The sequence below is a fragment of the Engystomops pustulosus genome, chromosome 3 (genome assembly GCF_040894005.1).
Source record: "Engystomops pustulosus chromosome 3, aEngPut4.maternal, whole genome shotgun sequence".
Taxonomy (NCBI): domain Eukaryota; kingdom Metazoa; phylum Chordata; class Amphibia; order Anura; family Leptodactylidae; genus Engystomops; species Engystomops pustulosus.
In genome coordinates, this window is record NC_092413.1 from 158,354,117 (window position 1) to 158,368,493 (window position 14,377).

At 42.6% G+C, this 14,377-nt stretch overlaps 1 protein-coding gene across 3 annotated transcripts in view; it reads right to left on the reverse strand.

Annotated features, from left to right (window-relative positions):
- MFN1 (mitofusin 1) overlaps nucleotides 1–12,539 on the reverse strand; it is a 30,097-nt gene extending 17,558 nt beyond the window's left edge. The window contains exons 1-2 of one of the 3 annotated variants that reach the window (XM_072142757.1): nucleotides 12,383–12,539; nucleotides 9,401–9,520 (exon numbers count right to left, since the gene is read on the reverse strand). In XM_072142757.1, coding sequence (XP_071998858.1) covers nucleotides 9,401–9,515 — 115 coding nt within the window. In that variant the 5' untranslated portion in view covers nucleotides 9,516–9,520; nucleotides 12,383–12,539. The other 2 variants (XM_072142758.1, XM_072142756.1) reach the window with 2 other exon arrangements.
- Between the last annotated feature and the right edge of the window lie 1,838 nt (nucleotides 12,540–14,377).

Sequence of the window (14,377 nt, forward strand, 5' to 3'; positions counted from 1 at the left end):
AGACAAGTTGATCCAAGACACTACACACAGACAGTAGAGGAAGGACTAGTCCATCACACCCTATAACTAGTATCAGGAGGAAGAAGTGATGTGAGTTGATGTGAAGCACATTGGGTGAAATAGACACTACCCGGTACAGACGACCAGGGTTACGTACAGGATAGGTTCTATAAGTTTCTTCTCAAGTTGCATTGGTATGCAAGTTGGAGCAGGTATACTATAAAAAGTGTAACTCCAGACAAATTATTTTTTAGTCCTTATGACATTTAGATTTTAAAAATTCTGGGCTGACATGGAAACAAGGATTAACAATTAAGTTTCATTGCAGACATCAGTTAATCACTGCAGTCTTGGACTAAAGTAAGGTAAATTTCCAGCATCCAGAGAGCTTCATCAGAGGTGACAGAGGGCAGAGAAATGTAATGAAAAAGAAAAAAAAGAGGTGCTGTTGGTCACCTGTGTGTTTGCATGTCTCCTTCTGTGGTGCTGTGCTGGACAATGAACGGGAGAAATAGCACTTGATCTGGGTCCAAGGTAAACATGAAGAAAAAGGTAAATCCGAAAGATCCACAATGGCAACGAGGTAAAAATTCCATAGTATATACAAAAAGCTGTCACTAAAAACACCATATGCATTTTTAGTGAGGTCTTTTTGTATACTTTTTAACTTATTCATGGATTAAATAAACTTTGGAATTTTTACCTCGTTGCCAGTACGGATCTTTCGGATTAATTTTTTACCGTCAGTGGCCAGAGAAGTCTGCAACTAGGGATCATCTGTAAGTCGGGCGTCCTTAAGTTGGAGACTGCTGGTAGTCGATTATAATATAATGTATATTATATGTGGCCTTCACCCATGAAATCCTCATACATATGTTTATGCCCTCAATACACATGTAGACAAGAGCCATTTCAGGACCTTTGAAGGTCCTCCAAAAGTTCTAATTAAAATCAGGCAGTAGGGATGCATATTCCATTCCACAAGAAGATTGATCCTAGAACCATATGTAGTGAGTGAATACAGACTTGAAGGCGCTATAATACTCATACAGCCCAAGCCCATGGTAGTCTTTAGAAATTTTCCAGGGCGGATTATCTCCACTAGGTCTATGAATCCCAGAGTGTCTCCTCTCTCACTAGTGATCTCCTCCCCCTACTCTTTCCATACCTCTATGAATAAAAAACAGTTTTCTAATAAGCGGCAATACAAAGTTTATTAGTGTGTACCACAGAGAAATAGAAAGTGGTCTTGAATTGACTTCTCTTTGTGCTTAAGCCTTAAAGGAAACCTACCACTTAGAATGGTAGGGGTAAGCTGTAAGTACCGAGCACCAGCTCAGGGTGAGCTGGTGCCGGTACTTACTTTCGTTAGTGTTATAAACCGCGGTATCAACACTTTTTAAACTTTAGAGCAGAAGACGCTTCGGCGCTGCGTGCGCACGATCGAATTAGGAATTTTTGCATGTTTGCACTTTTTGATCACTGAGCACTACTATTTTTAGGTTCATGGGTACATGATCATATGAATTTGTATATACTAGGCTGTACTGTGTGCACAACATCGTCGATGCTCATATTTTTATTATTTATATTTTTTGTTGTTATTTTGAAATCTATCTGCTGTGCCGCGGCACATCATTTATAAAGTTTGTAGAGCATTATTGCTTGTGAAAGTACCGCCGTCACTTTTCTATTACGACAGACTTATATTGAGGACAATCCATGTGCAATAACTATGTGTAATTTTTTGCAGCACTATTTTTGTGATATTATCGTCGTCACTGTGATATTAGGACAGGGATAGATTGAGGACAAATTATAAGGTATTTCCTTATGTGCTGCGTTCCAGCAGCCTATTCACAAACTTCTTTGCAAGTTCGCTTATGTAATATATTGATGCGTCCCGGTTTTCTTTGTTTACATATATTTGTCCACACCTTTATTTCATCACTCACTATTCACCAAAGGGGTCTTTTTATTTACTCCTTGGAGCATTTTTTGTTGTTATGCACTTTATAACTTACCTTTACAGTTTCCATTATCAGTCTATTTAGCGTCCGGTTGTCCCTGGATGCATTGGAACGCAAGCTCCTTATTTTCTTCATGCACTTCCGGCCAGGTGAAACGCATCTCTAGACTGCCGGTCCATGTGACTTCCGGTCCACGCGACCGGATATCACGTCATCATGGAGCAGAGGTGATTGGGCAGAGCTGGGCTGCGGTGACGCGGCCGGTGTATTTAAGCACGCCACTTTACAAACACCAGTATCCCCTGACGAAGCCCGCGAGCCGGGCGATACGCGTGGGGCGTCTTTGCTTCCCCAGATCTGACTTCTTTATTTAGGTAATGTAGTTACTTGCACTTTAATCCATTGTATTTCCTTCGCATTGGACCGGATATACTTGCTGGACATTACGTTCTGCTGGATATTATTGAATTGTTTACATATTTATGGTCCACGTTTATCTGTACATGTACTTTGTATAATACTGCTTACCTTGATTACCCGATATTAATTGTTATACTGGGGAGCTTTTGTGGTGTATACCCCCCTTTGGGGTTTTTTAAGTGTGTTTTTATGCTCTTCTTCAATAAAATTATATGTGTCATAAATGCACATCTCTTTTCTTCATTTTTTGCATTCATATGTTTTCAGATGTGTGACATATTACCAATTGTTATAATAATTCCCCATTTTTTCAAAAGACTATTATGTATTTTTAAACTTGGCTTTTTGCCTGTTTTTTCGGGGCTATATTATTTATTTTGATCACTTTTACCATTGTTTGGAATTTTTTAGAACCCAACCGCCCTATTGTGTGGTCGGACGCCATGGACCTACAAACAAGAGAGACTGCTTGGAACAGTCATTTTCTGGATATTTTCCATGAGAAGGCTGAATCCATAACTAATTCAGATTTTACGAAAATCTCGAATGATTTGATTAATCTGCATAAGGCCATTACGAGATTATGGTGGAACATCCGCATGTTGGAAGAGTATCTAAAGCTCAAAATATTTCCCCGAGGTCTGAGGGTACAGATCTTTCCCTCCTGGGAGGTTGACGTGAATGATAAGACCAATTGGGAAAAGGGTCTTGCTCAGTGCTCCTTAATTCTGGTTAATATGTTACTTGACCATGATAGGGAGCTACTCAATCAACAACGAGAAGAAATAAGAAAATTGGAATCCCGTCTGCCGGAGTTCGACGCGGCCACTTTAGTGGAGCCGTTTCGTAAGAGATTACAAGACATTATTGATAAATATGAAAAGAGTATTATTCAGAATAAACAACACAAATTGCTACGGGACAAACGGGACTACGAAAAGAATAGAGCCTATCATTGGACCCATCGAGGTAACAACCGACGATTCCATCCAAGAACCTCACAGAGTAAACCGGCCCCGGACTCTCAGTTAGGTGACTCTCAATCTTCAGAAGTGAGTGAATCTGATTATTCTCAGGATGACTCAGCCCCCATGCAACACAATACCAAGAAACGTGGGGCAAGGCATCGTGATTGGTCCCCTACCTATAAAAGAGACAAACCAACTAGAAGCAAGAGGACGATGAATGAAGGTAATGATTGTGATCTCCAAGTTATTAACTTGTCTACTTACAGTCTGAGTGATATGGAGCTATCTGTGCTTAAAAGGGGTCTCTCGTTCTCCCCTATGAACCGCTTAGATAAATTCACTTTGACGAAGGACCTATATTTATTTTGCAGGCAGTTAGCATTTAAACTGCTGTACCACCAGCCATCTCTTTTGGATTCTTTCCCGATTGAAGACAGACAGGTCCTGAGAGACCTCTTGGATTTACTAGAAGAGACCCCGGGGGAACAAGGTAGGAGAAAATTCTCCCTTCGTGCTCCCTCTCATAACACGCCCAGTTTTAGGTTGTTTCCTACCTTACAAATTTTCTATGAGACTACTCTACGGGATATTAGAGCCTTGAAATTAGACAACAACAAATGTGAAAATCTATCCAAACCAGAGCGTATGGCCCTCAATAATTTGAAACAACAAAAGTCCTTCCTTGTGAAGGAAGCAGATAAAGGGGGAAATATTGTCATCTGGCCCCTAGAGTTATATCTGGAGGAGGCCAGACGCCAATTGAATAATCCCCGCTTTTATGTCACCTTACCCTCAGATCCTACTCACATCTTTAAAGAAAAGACTGATCGTCTATTGGAAGCAGCACTTCGAGTCGGTATTTTGAATAAAAGTGAGGTATACTTTTTGACGACAAACAAGCCCATTGTGCCGACTTTTTACATGTTGCCAAAGGTACACAAATCCCTCACGAGGCCCCCGGGGCGTCCAATTGTATCAGGAATTGGGGGTTTGAACGAAAAGTTATGCACTTACCTCGATTTTTTCCTTCAACCCCTAGTTGCCGATTTACCATCTTATGTTCGAGACACCACACATCTTATCCAGAGGATTGAAAGTTTTGAAACCTCCACACCCGTTCTGTTGGTCACCCTTGACGTGGAAGCCCTGTACACTATCATTGGACACCAGGTAGGCATTGAAGCCATTGCCTACTTCCTTGACAAACAATGGTCAATGGATAGGAGGCACGATTCTTTTCTGTTGGATCTACTGTATTTAATTCTACATCAGAATTATTTTCTATTTGATCGTGTCTTCTACAAACAAGTGTCGGGTACGGCGATGGGGGCTAAGTGTGCCCCATCGTACGCGAATTTGTTTATGGGGTGGTGGGAGGAGAATGTGGTTTACCACCTCGAAGCCTTTAAGATCTGGGTGGCGGGGTGGTACCGCTTTATTGATGATATTTTCTTCTTATGGACAGGCAACTCTGAGGATTGTAACAAGTTCATTTGTCAACTTAACACAAACCCCTGGAACATCAAACTGACGGCACACATCTCGGAGGTTTCAGTGGACTTTTTGGATATCAAAATCACCTATGACCATCCTAAACTTACCACTTCTCTTTATCGTAAGTCGACGGCTTCCAATAGCTTATTACATTTTTCTAGTTTCCACCCATCTTATCTCAAAAAAGGCATTCCCACGGGGCAATTCTTTCGTGTTAAACGCAACTGCAGCAATGAGAAAGACTTTAAACAACATGCACTTGAGCTTACTTCTCGGTTTAAAAACAGAGGCTATCCCCATAGAGTGATCTCCAAGGGTTTCCTTCGGGCCAAAAATAGTGAACGTCAGCAACTGCTCCAAACCAAATCCCGACTTTCGGACTCTAGACCTAGGTTGATTACAACCTATAATAATCAGTGGACGGAGATATACAGAATTCTGGGGAAGAACTGGGACATTCTAAAAAGTGATAGCAGACTGGCCCCATTTCTTACTGAAAAACCACATATCACTGCCAGACGCTCGAGGAACCTTAAGGATACGCTGACGAACAGCCACTTTCAACGTCCATTGGCCCCCCTTGGACGTGGTACACGCCTCCTTGGTTCTTTCCCCTGTGGGGATTGTTCTATTTGTCCTCTTGTCCTCCGAACTACTTTCTTTGAAGACACAGTGAGTGATAGAAAGTATAAAATCAGGAGTTACATTAATTGCAAAACCAGAGGAGTCATCTACGTCCTGATTTGTCCCTGCCAGAAGCTGTATGTAGGGCAGACGTCACAAGAGCTCCGTAAAAGGTGCCAACAGCATTTATCCACAATTCGCTTGGCACAATCTGACCAACAGAAAGGTAAAAAATTAACCTCGGTCGCCCTTCATTTTTTACAGCACCATGGGGGGTGTCCACGAGGCTTGCGGATTGTTGGACTGGAGAAGGTGGCATTGAACAACAGAGGGGGCGACATCATCCCTAGGCTGTTACGCAGTGAATCCAGGTGGATATACGTATTGGATACCGTTTCCCCTAAGGGACTAAATGAGGAATTGCTCTTCACGGGCCACTATAAAACTTAGCTTTCCAGACCAATATACATGCTTCATACTTGTATTGTTTTTCTTTAGTTAATATATTACTTCTTCATAAGTTCACTCTGTACACCCCACTCTCACAAACTCTTTAGGTACCACAGATAATATTTCTTTGCATAGATTAATATTTTTTTACACATTTTCTTCACTTCCGGTCCCCCGACTGTGTGTTTTTATTGGGTCCCCTATTGTTTGTATTTCACGACTATTGTTTATATTTGTATTTTCACAATTTTTTTCTTTGTCTCTTGAGTCGTAGATTGCCTTATTTTGTTGGAAGCATTACTACTACCTTCGATTTGTATATGAAATGTGGCCGGAAGAGAATACTTCACTATAGCCCGCCTGTTTTGAACGATGATCTGCTCCTCTATACCCTTCTCCATGCGGACTGCGTACCTGTCGGATGACCTCTGAGTCTGAAAATATTATATCATGTCTACACATATCTGCAGTTTCCATTTATTTCATTTCTTATAGAAACAAGCCTTGGATATGTCTTTTATGTTTTATGAACATCGTATTGGTGTCTGCCCTTTCGGTAGTGCTGGTTTGGGTTCACCTATATTATTTAAATGTGATCTCTTATTGACTATATTATTGTTTGTCTAAACTTGCATATTTAACATTTTTGTATTGTTTTCTGTGTGCGTTCCGGCCGCTTAGCTGCAGCCCAGCCTCCAATTTCACCCTGCCTTCACCTTAGCTCCCTGCCTCAGATTGCTAAATAATTATCAGATAGCCCTAATTTCTTAACCTTTATACGACCATTTTTCACATTGTATATTCTTTATGCACTTCTTTTGAGAGAGTTAACATCTTCTTGATATGTTCTTTTATATGTTTGCTCATACAAACTTTCTTCTGTGAGGATCAATGTATCCACTTTCTAGGTGACTGAGAATCCGGTCTTTTCTTACAACTAACCTGTGTTAAGATTTATGGAATATACTTACTTGTATTGCGGCTGCGACGTTACTCATGTAATTTCCCTTGAGGAGTTTCTTTATTGAATCTCCTAACAAGTAGATACTCTTTTTTTATACTCAATACATCATTCGTAGCCTGTTGGATATATGGATATGTGAATATGCACTTTTTTGAATATATGGATTGGGACTATATCATGAATGTCGCCGATGCCTATATAGGCTTTACCCTTGCTGTTTTTATTACATACTTTGTCACGTGCTTACAGACTCCTATTCTTGGATCGCGCCTCTTAGACATGTGCTATTTACTAATTGGTAATATTATAAGGGAAATTCGCCGCCGTTTAGTTATGAATCTAATCAACACTATTACAGTATATATGTTCGTATATGTTCGTACTTGCGACTTTCCCCATGTATCCTTTTATTGCATATACGCCTTAACAGTGGTTTGCACTTTATGTATTTTTGCATGTTTGCACTTTTTGATCACTGAGCACTACTATTTTTAGGTTCATGGGTACATGATCATATGAATTTGTATATACTAGGCTGTACTGTGTGCACAACATCGTCGATGCTCATATTTTTATTATTTATATTTTTTGTTGTTATTTTGAAATCTATCTGCTGTGCCGCGGCACATCATTTATAAAGTTTGTAGAGCATTATTGCTTGTGAAAGTACCGCCGTCACTTTTCTATTACGACAGACTTATATTGAGGACAATCCATGTGCAATAACTATGTGTAATTTTTTGCAGCACTATTTTTGTGATATTATCGTCGTCACTGTGATATTAGGACAGGGATAGATTGAGGACAAATTATAAGGTATTTCCTTATGTGCTGCGTTCCAGCAGCCTATTCACAAACTTCTTTGCAAGTTCGCTTATGTAATATATTGATGCGTCCCGGTTTTCTTTGTTTACATATATTTGTCCACACCTTTATTTCATCACTCACTATTCACCAAAGGGGTCTTTTTATTTACTCCTTGGAGCATTTTTTGTTGTTATGCACTTTATAACTTACCTTTACAGTTTCCATTATCAGTCTATTTAGCGTCCGGTTGTCCCTGGATGCATTGGAACGCAAGCTCCTTATTTTCTTCATGCACTTCCGGCCAGGTGAAACGCATCTCTAGACTGCCGGTCCATGTGACTTCCGGTCCACGCGACCGGATATCACGTCATCATGGAGCAGAGGTGATTGGGCAGAGCTGGGCTGCGGTGACGCGGCCGGTGTATTTAAGCACGCCACTTTACAAACACCAGTATCCCCTGACGAAGCCCGCGAGCCGGGCGATACGCGTGGGGCGTCTTTGCTTCCCCAGATCTGACTTCTTTATTTAGGTAATGTAGTTACTTGCACTTTAATCCATTGTATTTCCTTCGCATTGGACCGGATATACTTGCTGGACATTACGTTCTGCTGGATATTATTGAATTGTTTACATATTTATGGTCCACGTTTATCTGTACATGTACTTTGTATAATACTGCTTACCTTGATTACCCGATATTAATTGTTATACTGGGGAGCTTTTGTGGTGTATACCCCCCTTTGGGGTTTTCTAAGTGTGTTTTTATGCTCTTCTTCAATAAAATTATATGTGTCATAAATGCACATCTCTTTTCTTCATTTTTTGCATTCATATGTTTTCAGATGTGTGACATATTACCAATTGTTATAATAATTCCCCATTTTTTCAAAAGACTACATAGGAAATAGCGGAGCGCCGAAGCCCCTTCTGCTCTAAAGTTTAAAAAGTAACGAAAGTAAGTACCGGCACCAGCTCACCCTGAGCTGGTGCTCGGTACTTACAGCTTACCCCTACCATTCTAACTGGTAGGTTTCCTTTAAGCAGATCAACTTATATTTTATAAAGTACAGGCAGTCCCCGGGTTACGTACAAGATAGGGTCCGTAGGTTTGTTCTTAAGTTGAATTTGTATGCAAGTCAAAACTGTATATTTTATAATTGTAGTTCCAATTTTTTTTTTTGCCCTAGTGACAATTGGAGTTTAAAAATGTTTTTGATGTAAAGGGACCAAGGATTATCAATAAAACGCAATTACAGACACCTTACAGCTGATCATTGCAATCTGGGACCATAGTAAAGCATTCAGAAAGCTTCACCAAAGGTCACAGGGGGCAGAGGGGTCCCTCTGTAACTATGGGTCATCTGTAAATCAGGTGTCCTTAAGTAGGGTCCGCCTGTACATTGCAAAATCAGCCTGATTGATGGCTATATATAGCAAGGCCAGTTTTTAATGAAGTAGACCTATTGCCTGGAGCACCAGTCTTCTCTATGGATGTGTACGAAAGTTTGTAGTTGCTAGCCGTCACCGTACTTTTACCCTTGGACTATTTTCCGTATGGCAGGCGATATTCATGCACAACAAACATTTATTATGCAATCATCAAATGTAGAAATATCATAAAAAGAAGGATCAAGCCAAATTAACAATGCAAATGTTTTCTTTCAATCACCGCCAAAAGCAGATAACGTAATAAAAATGTTACCTTCTACGAATGTTACGCCATCACCGATGTATTCTACTAGCTGATCGAAGATGGAGGCGATGGCCTTCTTCGCCTGCACAAAGTGCTTCAAAGGAGAGACGCCCTTATCTTCCATGTCTTCTGCACAAAGCAAACAAGAAGTATTTACCACTAGAAATCCTGGAAATTGTCCGCATACACCGATAGGAACATACTCCATGTACTGGGGAAGGGCTGGCATTTACTAACATTCAGGTAACTTTAGCATTTGAAGGACTTTTAGTAAAGTAATAACAACAACAAATATTAACTCATTACTTTTCCACTGATAAACAGCCATCCAAAAATCATTCAACAGGCTGTTAGCGAAGAATTCAAGGGGCTCTAAAACATGATCCTGTTTACTAGGCACAGGGAGCCTCTGTCCTTGAGAATAAAGGTCACAAACTGTGTCAGTCACTGGTGACATTCCAATACATCTGGGGCTTACATTACTAGGCTCTGCACACAATCTGGGCGTATCTGAGCAGCTGACCAACAACTGGAGTCAAACATTGAATTTCGCCCTCAAGAATTACAATTTAATAAGTTTACTTTATTGGAAATACAATGGCATTTGTCATGTGTCACATTCATTGGATTTTTTCAAACTTCGAAGAAAAATATTAAGATAACAACTGAAAAATATCATTGACTATGGTGTTTTCCATGGCCTCCTTTAAAATCAACTTTTAAAATGAAGCTGGAGCCTGAAATACTACTGGGACACCATGCTGCAGATTCAAAGACTGTTATACTGCCTGACCCTTCCCTCTGCTCCCTCAGCATTTTCTCCCCTGCCTGATGTAATCTCACTGCAGCGGAGAATGTTTCAGCACACAGTAGGAGGGGAAGGTGCTCCTTGCACACTGTAGCAGCCTGTGAATCTGCATCTCAGAGGGGCTCCGAGAACTGCCCAGAGTAGCCAGTAGTACAGCAGAAAAGAAGAGGTTCTGATATTAAAGCCCATAGTTTGGGAATAATAATAATAATAATTCTTTATTTATATAGCGCACACAGATTACGGAGCGCTGCACAAGCATGTCAAATTGGTCCCTGTCCCCATGGGGCTCACAATCTAAACAGCCTAACAGTATGTTTTGGAGTGTGGGAGGAAACCGGAGTACCCGGAGGAAACCCACGCAAACACGGAGAGAACATACAAACTCTTTGCAGATGTTGACCTGAGTGGGATTCGAACCCAGTACCCCAGCGCTGCAAGGCAGAAGTGCTACTCACTCCGCCACCGTGCCGCCCCTGGGGTATTCAAGCTCACTTAGGTCATTCGCCCACAAATGATCTTCTTGTACGAGTGCAGTCTAAGTCTACATAAATGGCTGCAGAAGGAGGACAATCGTCCTGCCAGCTCACATGATCACAAGATCACATGAACCTCCATCTGCCTGGCTAATGAGGTAAAAGACAGGAGGCTTCACTTTACATAACAAGAAAGTAGTGTAGAACTATTTATACATGTATATTGGTAAATTACCTAATATACCGCCCCCCACACTTACTACAAAAACACAAGGTAAAGTGACCAACCCCCTTAATGTTCTCACAGACTTCTATGGTAAGGCCTGAAACCACGGGCAGGAATAGAACGTGCACTCTACAGCGTCCAACACATTAATGGGTCCAATGTTGCACAAAATGGATAGCGAGCAGATGAATATGTTTGTGCGAATGGAGCCCAAGACCCTAAATAACGTCAGGACACTTATACAGGCCGGGTACTGCACGTTAGTCCTGTCCTTGTGATTAGGGGGGAGACCCAGTGGTCAGACCTCTACAATCAGCCAGTTATCCTGTGGAGAAGGGATAACTAGTGTATTTAGACCTGACGATTGTCACATTACTGGACTGGTGGCCGAGGCTATTGCCCGTGGCTATGATATTAGTATTGGCCACGGGTCCGAAGGCTGAATGCAAACATGGAGTTCGCTCATCTCTAAGTATGACCATTTCTCAGAAATGTGCAGATATAACTTGGTATGTGATCGTGGTAAACACCATTATTTGGGATATTCATAGACATGTTATAATCAGAGTGATAGTGATCATAATGACACTACCTCCCATACACCTCGGTGTTAAGAGAAAACCTGCATCTGGGGTTATCCGAGTCACTGATCCGGGACGTTCCTACACATCTCAAGGAATGCAATACAACACACAAGAAGCTGCTCACTACGGGCAAAGCAAACCACAAGAAAACTATGGAGAACAACTGAGGGGAGGGGGAAGCGGTGACACGGGTAATAGTCATTTACCAAGAAGAAACCATAAAAATGAAGAAGGGAAGAAACGTGATACCGCGACTACAACTCCCAGCGTGCCCGCAGCCATCCGTGCCTGCTGCGGGTCCTGTAATACACACACAGGTAGCGCCTGCTGCGGGTCCTGTAATACACACACAGGTAGCGCCTGCTGCGGGTCCTGTAATACACACACAGGTAGCGCCTGCTGCGGGTCCTGTAATACACACACAGGTAGCGCCTGCTGCGGGTCCTGTAATACACACACAGGTAGCGCCTGCTGCGGGTCCTGTAATACACACACTGTAGCGCCTGCTGCGGGTCCTGTAATTATACACACACTGTAGCGCCTGCTGCGGGTCCTGTAATTATACACACACTGTAACGCCTGCTGCGGGTCCTGTAATACACACACAGGTAGCGCCTGCTGCGGGTCCTGTAATACACACACTGTAGCGCCTGCTGCGGGTCCTGTAATACACACACTGTAGTGCCTGCTGCGGGTCCTGTAATACACACACACACACACAGGTAGCGCCTGCTGCGGGTCCTGAGCACATTACAGGGGAGGCACCTGCTCCCTGGATGAGAGCCCCGTACACTGCCGCCCGATGTCCCGGGTCCCCCCGCTATGTACACTGTGCCCCGGACGTCACTACCTTGTCCTCCGCTACCAGCACGGCAGTGACACTCGTTATACACCTACCTGGCCGGCGTGCTGACCCGGGTAACCTGACAAGGCCGCAGCCAATCAGCTTCGGGGGCGTGCTTCACGTCACTTCCCACAGAACAGGATCGCGTTACTAGAGCGGAATGTGAGCGCTGCGGGCCTGTCTGCTGGTGTGGAGCCATCTTATGTGTCACATGATCTATTCATGGCTCCGTTCACACGAGAGCCGCACTGTGCGGCCGCTTCTCTGTACTCATTTTAACGCCCCTCCCTATTAGGACATTCATAGTCACCATGTTGCATGGGGATGAGGTCAGGCTGCATTCACAGCTCTTCACCTTTTTTCGCAGTTTGCGACTTTTTAACTGCAGAATCGCACAGCGTACCAAAGTTATCTGCCTGAAGGATTAAGGCCCCTTCCACACTAGCGAGTGTGATGCGATGAATTCGCATCACACTCGCAACGCAAGCTGCCGGGAACGCACGGCCCGAACGCTGCACCGCGGGAGTGAACTGACATGCTGAGTTCACTCCCGCGGTGCAGCGTTCGGGCCGTGCGTTCCCGGCAGCTTGCGTTGCGAGTGTGATGCGAGTTCATCGCATCACACTCGCTAGTGTGGAAGGGGCCTTAGTGTAGTGGCTGTATTTATCTTTGTAGCCCCGATGTTTGTTTTACTTATACAACTTTTTGGCTCTGAAATTGTCCCATTCTTGCACCTAATAAATCCCAAAACAGAGCATTCTAGACCCAGACTTACTTTTTTTGGGAGCTACTATTTGGGACTAAAAAGTTGCAAAAGTGGGACCAAACAGACAACTCATAACAATTGCAGTGATTAAGTAGGACAACTTAAGGAACGTTGAAAAAGTGGCAGCCGAAAATTTATGATACATGTGCCCCAATATTTAGTTTATCAGCTTCTAGATCATGTCTATTGCACAGTCCAGTGTGGCGGCATCCTCCAGAAAATCAACTTTGAAGTGAGGTGACGTCAAGGAGGCAGAGAGTTTAACACTGAAGTCAAGTTTTCCCTGCCTTAGAACACCCCCTTCCCTGTAATTATGGTCCTAATTCCAGGTACATCTTGACCAGATCTCCTGAAGTCTGGTGCATGATGTCAACCACATGGGAGGAGGTGTTTAGAGGCTGGGAGAGCTTGACTTCAGTGCTAAACTCTCCACCTCCCTGACTTGATACAATCAATTAACATCTCACTTCAAAGTTGATTTTCTAAATGATGCCACCACACTGGACCATGGAAGAACCATAATCTGTAACCTGTTCAGCTGCTTGACAACATACTGGTAGCGGTTTATTAGGCCAATATCTTTTTGTACCTGCCCCCAGCGGCTAGCCTGCCAAGAAGCTTTAGGAGTGGGCACACTTCAGAGGACTAAAACTTTGAATCTCAGCATTCTTCCCTACTCTTTAATATAATAGGATTGTGTTTCTAGGTGACAGGGAACCAGAGATATTAACTGATAAAGCTAAGACAGCAGTGTATGTATATATCGCACCAGAAATTTTTACTTTAAATGTGAATATATCTAGATCCCTGTCACCACAAAAATGGACCGCAGGTCAGCACTATGACAGAAATCCTACCGAACTTCAACCAATCCACCAGCCTTGAAGGGAACCTGTCATCAAGATCACACATTTTCACCTAAAGACAGGTTCCCATTCACTTTTGAAAACTAATTCCTAAACTGATTTTTATAATTAGAGGGGTTCTCCCAAGGTTGAAAAACTGTTTACTTCCAAAAACAGTGCTCTACTTCCTGCACCCACCTCCCTATGTGAAGTGAGAGATTTGCTTGCAGCACGGGGTCTGCTCATGTCTGCAGAAGGGAAGGCGGAGGGAGTGGGACACAGAGCTATAAGAAAAGTGTGAAGATAATGGTGATGCAGTTTGCTGGCAGGGAGACAGGTATAGTTTTATATACTTTTAAAAGTGAGTGGAATCGGTAATGTTAATTATAAATTCAGTTTAGGAATTAGTAATAAAAAGGTGATAGGAAACTGTCAAG